Here is an 8702-nt window from a genome sequence, read left to right on the forward strand (position 1 = left end):
CGCTCTCTTCATTACAATCGACATCAGAGACTTTCCCCTCTTACAACTACTATTCCTTCAACCAAAGTTGATGCACATTCACACGAGATCACTTGCAATACTGAAATGGGTAAATGATTGTCAACATGTATCTACATGATGGGTAATATCACCCTATTCGCCATGAGTATTGTTTAGGATTATATTACAAATGTCACATGTCACGTCGATAACTTATAACATGGGACAATTGCAACAAATATATAATTTATTATCCACATGAATCAATCAATTAACACAGTTAGCATTAAAGTGAATAAGTTATGTCATTTTAAAAAGTGAGGGAAGCCACTATTTTTTATATATTTTTTATCATTTTTCTCTTCTTCTAAACCTAATCTAGCCAATTTTTAAATCCTCAACAATGAAATGTTTTTTTTTGTACATTAGAAAGATAAATTGCACCCGTCAAGAATCGATCATTGGACCTCCCCTACCCAACCTATATGTCCTCAACTCCTATCACTTGAGCTATCCTACGGGAATAATTTATTTCAAAAAAAAACATATGAAATGTTAAAATATTTTTTGCATAAGAATTTTACTAGGAACTACTCAAGATAAGGCTGTTGACAATGTTCTATTTTTTTAAAATAAACTTTTTGTCATCAATAATTGCGCATCCACAATGTTATATAATAGATTTGATTGATGACACAAATCATAGTCATATCATATTAATATCACAATATTTGAAAACCATTGCAATACGCAATAGCCTCTGACTCATCTCGCTCTTCAAGTTTTTCCCTTTCTCTCTGCAAAAGGAAAACGGAAGTAGTGGGTTGATTTTTCTGGGCATAAAAATTTGTGGGGTTTATCAAAATTTGCATCTTTTTGCAGAAGAAAATTGATCACAAAGTAGAATCAATACTTGGTAATTCTTGTATTGGTATTGGATAATGATCGTGAAGGGTGGGGATGATGCTGGTGGTGTTGGGTTTGGAGGAGGAGGAGGGAAATTGTTAAGGGGGTTTGGAAGCTTGATTAGGAGGAAGCAAGTTGATTCTGTTCATGTTAGGGGCCATGCTCAATTGGCTAGGAAGTTATCTGCTGTTGATCTTGTTGGAATCGGTATATTTTCATTTTCAATACAACAAATTTCTGTTATGGAAGAATGAAAATTAGACTAAGGGATTGTGAATGAATGAATTGAGTACTACAAGTTTTGACTTTGGAGTATGTGATATTGTAATATTTGCTTCTGTCTGTTATGTATGGGTGATTTTGTTTTCTGCTTTTTTTTTTGTATTAACTTTAATGTTGGTTAATGTGGTGACTTAATTTTGCTCCTTAGGTTCAATTTTTTTTATATGGGTTTGAATACCAGTTTATTGATTTTTCCCTCCTTTATATATATGAAAAATGTTGCTTTGGTGAGTCTTGTGGATGTACTAGGTGGGGTTGTGTGTTTGGTATTAGTTTCTTTGATGTGTGAGGATTTGAGAATATCATCCATGTGAATTGAAGATTGAACATAGCAGTGGATTTGAGGGGACCACTCACATCATTGATTCAGTATGGAGGGGGTGCATTTGTGCAGCTAGAGCTTGAAGCATGAAAGTGTTTCTTTATCATTGATAGTGGTGTTGATTGAGGATAATTAGGGCAACTTCAAATAGAAAAAAGGAGAAATATCAAAACCATTCTTTATTAAAAATTTGTTATCTGATTAAATTGAATTATCAAAATGCAGTAAGGGGTTGGTGCCAATGTTACATGGCCTCAAACAGAGTTGAATAATACAAGAAAAAAAGGACCAAACAAGTATGGCCATAACACTTAGTTGAGCGCTTGAGCCTATGTTTTTCAGGAAGTTGTAAGCGTATGCAATTTTGCTAAGAGGAGCTTCCCTGGTCCTCCAAATGTTGATTAGTTGATCTTTCCTCTTTTAAGTTTCATTGGTTGTGTTTTTGGGTATTCTCAAGAAGTAATACAGCCTAGATAACTTATCATAACATGCACAAGTGCCAACTTCTAATTTATGTTTTTTCTATTGTATCTGGGCTTCAGCTTCTTTTTACCAAACATTTATTTCCCAAAGGTAATTGATCATTCTTGAAAACCAGGGGTTGGAGCTACGATAGGGGCTGGAGTTTATATTCTCATAGGAACAGTTGCTAGAGAGCAGGCAGGACCAGCACTCGTAATATCACTTCTTATTGCAGGAATAGCTGCTGCGCTATCAGCTTTGTGTTATGCAGAGCTTGCATGTCGATGCCCATCTGCAGGGAGTGCTTATCATTATACATACATATGCATTGGAGAAGGGTAAGTTACATTTTGCCAATTTTGGAACAAAACTTTATGTGTGATGATTAAGTGAACTACTCATGAGTTGAAAAAATATGTTGTTATCCACATTGACAAAACAATTATGTACTGATATCAACCTTCCAACTGCCTCTAGTGGAGTGATGCAATTATGTAAACAATGACATTATTGTTTTTGTTTCAAAAAAGAAATTTACTAAAAGGAGATATTGTGAATGATTATTTTTTCTTTTTATTTTCTTTATCATCATTAATTACCATGATTTACACTGCTATTTGTTTCAGGGTTGCTTGGTTGGTTGGTTGGTCCCTAATTCTAGAATATACAATTGGTGCTTCGGCTGTTGCTCGTGGCATAACCCCGAATCTGGTGTGTTATACTTCCCCTCCCTCAAACATAAATTTTACTTTTTACATCATGTTACCTTTGTAATTTAGAATATACAAAGCGAGTAAGCAAACATATGAGTTCTGGGTCATCAAGAATCACATATTGTATGACATGGGTATCCTGAATATGTTGACACTTAGTGATGGACTTGATTTGAAAACCCAGTATTTGATGTGCTTGGAGTTCACCAATGACCTTAGAAACAAGGTGCAAGAGGCAATGCTAAGAAAGAAAACCAGCATGGTGCTGACACTGATTATGTAGTTTATTTCTTTGATGCAAATTCTGGTGGTAATGGCATAAAATAGCTTACTGCAACTTTTGAGGTGTCTTGTCAAATATTAAGATTTTATGTTGTTAAGGGAGTACCAAAGACTCAGTTTATATCACTTCCTCCCTTAAAATCCACTAGGAATTGGAAGGTGGATAAATCATAGGCCCACTGTTCCTTTGTGCTGGAATTTAATTAATTTAACAATGATAAACTGTGCTGGGGGGATGTTAAGCTTTGAAGTTTGAAATCAGATCTACTAATTCAACTCTGGTACCATGTCAGATACCTGCTTACCTAAAAGGTTAAGCTATTATGTAAGGTTTTCCAAATGATTTTATGTATGTGCTGATTCCGTAATTGAAACCAAAGTTGCATGTGTGTATAGTTAACAATTTGGTTTTGTATTAATTTATTTTCTTGCTTTTGTAGGCCTTGTTTTTTGGTGGTCAGGAGAACCTACCTGTATTTTTGGCTCGTCATACCTTGCCAGGTCTTGGAATTGTGGTTGATCCATGTGCAGCTGCATTAATTCTTTTTGTTACCCTACTCTTGTGCCTTGGAATCAAGGAGGTATGCTTTTTCATATAAAATGCATGCTAACATACATGAATACAGTTCTTTTACTCAGCTATTTATCTAATGTTGATGTTTCAGAGCGCAATGGCACAATCTATTGTGACAACAGTAAATGTCATTGTCATGCTTTTCATCATTATAGTTGGTGGATATCTAGGTTTCACGTCTGGATGGGTTGGATATGAACTCCCTAGCGGGTAATGGATGTGTTTGTGGCTGCATTGTTCAACCCATCATCTATAGCATACCTCCTCTTGACATCGCTGAATTTTTTCTGATATCTCAGGTATTTTCCATATGGAGTGAATGGAATGTTTGCTGGGTCCGCAATAGTTTTCTTTTCATATATTGGTTTTGATTCAGTGAGCAGCACCGCTGAGGAGGTAAATATTCACAAGGGGGACTGATCCTTTAAGTCATGTCTCATTTGTATTAGCAGAAACTAAATGTAAAGTACATCAACCCAGCACATATACATTATTGAACAATGCATTTACTATGTTGAATACAAACCTAAATTTTACTTTGCATACTGCATAACTCCAGTATCAGTTTAGGCTGGAAAGTTTGTTATAGCTGTCACATTTTAATAGGACAGTGGTGATTGGCATTCTCTTCTTTTTCTTTTTCTTCTAAAAGTTGATTTATGAACCTTGCGAATCGCTAGTAGTTGACCTAAAGAAAACAAATAAACAGAATTTTTTTATGTATAGAAGATCTAACACACTAGTTTTACCTTGTTCATGTAATACTGCTAGGTCATCTCTGTCTGGTAGCTTGAATACCTAAAAAGCATTATGGTTTTTGGAAAGCTGGCATTGTAAAACATTATCTTGAATATTCTTTTATCTGAGGTTTTAGTTTTGCTATCATGCAGGTAAAAAACCCTCAACGAGATTTGCCAATTGGCATATCAACTGCCTTAGCTATATGTTGCATTCTATATATGCTTGTAGCTGCAGTTATTGTTGGCTTAGTACCGTATTACGAGTTAAACCCTGATACCCCAATCTCCTCAGCATTTTCTAGCTATGGGATGGACTGGGCAGTGTAAGGTGTTTAGACTAACATTGGATATATTGATGTCTCTTTTGAATTTGAAAATAATGCTTCACGCTCCATTTTACCTGTGGCAGGTATCTAATAACGACTGGAGCTGTCACTGCTCTTTTTTCCAGTTTGTTGGGTTCTGTTCTTCCTCAGGTACTTAAACATGTGCTTAAGGTTTAATTTATTTACTTAACATCTCTGTTAGGCTGGCTTTCGGTTTTGAAAATTACTTTTCCAGTTCATTCTTCCTCTAATATTTTTAGTAGATTGTTTCCTTTTCATCTTCTTGCATGTTCTGGTTTAGTACGAGGTGAAACTACCAAGAATTCAGGTGTTGAGTTTGGAACCATTTCAAATTTCATACTTGCTCGCAATGTTCCTAAAGAACACTCATGAAAAGCTTGCAACACCTCTTTTAATCCTAACTAGTACATTATTGTTCCCAATTAAAATAAGTTCTGGCAAAATATTTTTTCTGACGCAAATCAGGGACATCTTCGGTATATAAGTTCATGTTTTAACTTGCAATCATGATTTAACCCAACTGGTTGTTGAAATCTATCTGTTTGCTCTTTTTAGTTGTTTCTCATATTTAGTTTTGGTGCAAAATGCACGAGTTCCATATGCCTATTGTGTGCTCCAAAGTTAAGGGTGGCATAGCATCATTTATTTGAAAATTTTAGAATCACTGTATTGTTATTTTCATGCATAAACTTGTGCAATCCTGTGTAGTTTGCCAGCATGTATTGCAACTAATAAAGGCATCTCTCAGTTGATTCTTGAGTATCATGTACACATCTGTGTTTAAATGTGTCTATGCATAGGTGTGCCAGTGCGTTTTGATACTTGATGCTGTACGTGATAAATACATCTTCCCATTGGCATATTTGTTTTGCAGCCACGAGTCTTTATGGCAATGGCTAGGGATGGTTTGTTACCCTCTTTCTTCTCAGACATCCACAGACGCACACAGATCCCTTTGAAAAGCACTATTGTTGTTGGTGTCTTTGCAGCAGCACTCGCATTCTTCATGGATGTTTCTCAGTTAGCAGGGATGGTTAGTGAAGTTGTACAATAACTAGGGAGATGCCTATTTCTTAGATTATAAACATGAATCATTTGTTATATTCATTGCTTTGGGAATACAGGTTAGTGTGGGAACGTTGCTTGCATTTACCACCGTTGCAGTTTCAGTTTTGATAATCAGATATGTTCCACCTGATGAGGTACCCATTCCATCTTCACTTCTATCATCTGTTGATCCGTTAGTGAGCCATTCTGGTGGTGATACTGAGGAAGATAGGGCCATGAGCTCCGTAGATCTTTCTAATTATTATGAGAATAATCACCTACGTGACAAGTCAGAGTTTCTGCTTGGACATCCTTTAATCATAAAAGAAGTAACTAAAGGTAATTATTGTTTGAAATGAAACTTCTCGTCCTTTATATGGAATGATTTTTAGATAAATTTAAAAATATATATGAATCTGCAATTCTGCATATAGATTGAAGACCTCCTTCATTGATTGATGATTTCTGTAAGATGGGATTGGATATGAAAATAAGTGAGGCTGACTAGAATATTGGTAGAAATAATCTGATAGCGTGACTGATACTTTGGAGGTTCCTAACTTTTCATAGGGTCATTTTATTGTTTGAATCCATTCTTATTTTGCTATAGTTTCTATTTTATCTATCTGAAACTGTGGTGGTAGTCTCCTCTCATGACAATCATTGTGTCCATAACTGTGGACCACTCAATTTGGTGGTCCAGCCTTTCAGGGATTGGCTCAAATATCTTGAAGGGTCAATAAAGAACAGTCTAATAATGCTAACATTTTGTTGAATTTTTTTAAGCATCTTTTTAGTTTTTTAAAACACATAAATTTTGCAAGTTGCAATCTATATTTCACACACAAGCACATACCTAGTTTCAGTCATTGCAATGGATTTGCTGTGAAAATGTTTTGGTATCTTTTGCGTCTATTTTCCATGATCTGCTAGTTGACAAACTTGAGTTTTGAGTTGTTTATACAGATGAACAGATTGAGAAAAGTAGGCGCAAACTTGCTGCATGGGCCATAGCCTTTCTATGTATAGGGATTCTCATTGTTGCTGGTGCAGCTTCTGCTGAAAGTTGTCCCAGGTCTGTCAACTTTGACAATCCTCACTAATTTTGAAGTTAGTGTGGATATAATCCTTATGTTGTTTTCAGGAACGCTTTTCAACTAACTCTGAATTTCTAATTGCTAGTTTAGGTTGATTTCTATGTATGAAATCATGCTGTATACATTTTGGGAAGAAATGGTTCATATGAGTTAGTAATTTGAATGTCTTCGAATTCATTACTTGTGTTTAATCCTTTTCTATTGATTGTGCATATGCAGGATTTTGCGCTTCACATTGTGTGGAATGGGAGCAATTCTTCTTTTGTGCAGTTTAATTGTGCTGGCCTGCACAGAGCAAGACGATACAAGGCACAGCTTTGGACACTCAGGAGGTATATGTAGTAGATAAGTCTAAATTTCCTGCAGGTTTTGGTGTGTTGGTTATACGCATTTTAGATCGAATCACGATTTCTGTTGCCAGCTTCTATTCAAAAGAATGATTATATTTAGCAATAAATCTCTAATGATCAACAAAGAATGATTAAGGGTGTGTTTGGGTTAACAACTTACTTAAGCCCTTATTGCATTAAGCACATGAGGTGCGTTTGGGTAAACAAATGACAATAATCACTTATTCATAAGTTTACTTGAGAAGCTTATTGAGATAGGTTTAAAATTGGTTAAAGGTTGGTATAAACGCTTATTCTTAAGCTAAAATGAGCAGCTTATGAAAATAAATTCAAAATAGCTTATAGGTTCCAAATACTTGCATAAAGGCTTATGCTCTAAGGTAAAGCTCAAATAAGCTCTTCCGAACGAGTTCATAAGCTTATTTAAGAAGCTTATTGAAATAAGCTCAAAATAGCTTATAGGTAGGTATAAGTGCTTATTCATAAGCTAATTTGAGAAGTTTGTGAATAAGTCCAAGATAGCTTATAGGAAGGTAATAAGCTATTTTTGTAAGCTTACCCAAAGTGTTTATGCTAAGGTTTACTCCAATAACCCTTTCATAACGTAGTGTAAATTATGTCATTAAATTTACCATCTTTACAAACTTTCTATCAAGTGTTTCACAATCCCTTAACTCCTAGTTCATTGTGTTTCTTCTTAGTTTCATATAACAAGCTTTGGTTAAATCTCACACAATGGTCTTCATGTATTTCAGGTTTTGCTTGCCCATGTGTTCCATTCTTACCTGCTGCCTGCATTCTTATAAACACCTACTTACTAATTGATCTTGGGTGAGAAATCTCTTGACAATCATGCTTCCTCTTTTGTGGTGCCAAGCATGCATAAGCATAACATGAGTACAAAAATCTAATCATTCTTGTGTTTGAATTTCAGAGCTGCTACATGGCTTCGAGTTTCTGTATGGTTGCTCATAGGAGTTCTTATATACTTGTTCTATGGCCGCACTCACAGCTCACTGTTAAATGCAATCTATGTTCCCTCAGCATATGCTGATGAGATCCATCGTTCTCAAGCAAATCATTTAGCCTAGTTACCAGAGTTACCACAGGTCTCTATTCATTTCTCACCTTGCATATCTTCACCAACTTGTAAATGTCCTATTGTAAAGCCAAGACTTCGTTTCCTGTATCAGATGGATGATAACTACCATTGTTTAATTGTTTATTTAAACATGTGGTATCATATAGTTCGCAGTATGAAGAAAATGTAATATATTGAAAGTAAGGTACGTGGGAATTTCCTTGTAACATCAGAAGAATCTTTTTCCCTTTTGATTAAAATTTAATGTTAGAAGAGGTGCTCCTAAAAAAGAAAATAAATGAAAAAGAAAACACATTAGAAGAGGTCTGGTTGTTTTCCGGTAAAAATCCACATGACGCAATCCATTGGCTTAGTACTATGAGGGGGCCAAAGTCACTCAAATAAGTAAGGGAAGACAAACCTCGTATAAGCAATACTATAATGCTTCAGAATAAAAAGTTACAACAGCATGTTTGTTCACAAAATCACAAACTAACAA

General features: G+C 35.3%; 1 protein-coding gene across 1 annotated transcript; it reads left to right on the forward strand.

Moving 5' to 3' along the window:
- The first annotated feature begins 715 nt into the window (after positions 1 to 715).
- On the forward strand, positions 716 to 8430 carry LOC130729930 (cationic amino acid transporter 4, vacuolar-like). Its single transcript, XM_057581782.1, has 14 exons — positions 716 to 1113; positions 2109 to 2310; positions 2599 to 2683; positions 3408 to 3548; positions 3633 to 3751; positions 3841 to 3937; positions 4432 to 4604; positions 4691 to 4757; positions 5503 to 5661; positions 5753 to 6014; positions 6642 to 6750; positions 6992 to 7104; positions 7878 to 7953; positions 8057 to 8430. The coding sequence occupies exons 1-14, from the start codon at positions 942 to 944 to the stop codon at positions 8211 to 8213; spliced, it is 1932 nt and encodes a 643-aa protein (XP_057437765.1). The 5' UTR covers positions 716 to 941; the 3' UTR covers positions 8214 to 8430.
- Positions 8431 to 8702: the final 272 nt, after the last annotated feature.

This window comes from Lotus japonicus, chromosome 1 (genome assembly GCF_012489685.1).
Source record: "Lotus japonicus ecotype B-129 chromosome 1, LjGifu_v1.2".
NCBI lineage: Eukaryota > Viridiplantae > Streptophyta > Magnoliopsida > Fabales > Fabaceae > Lotus > Lotus japonicus.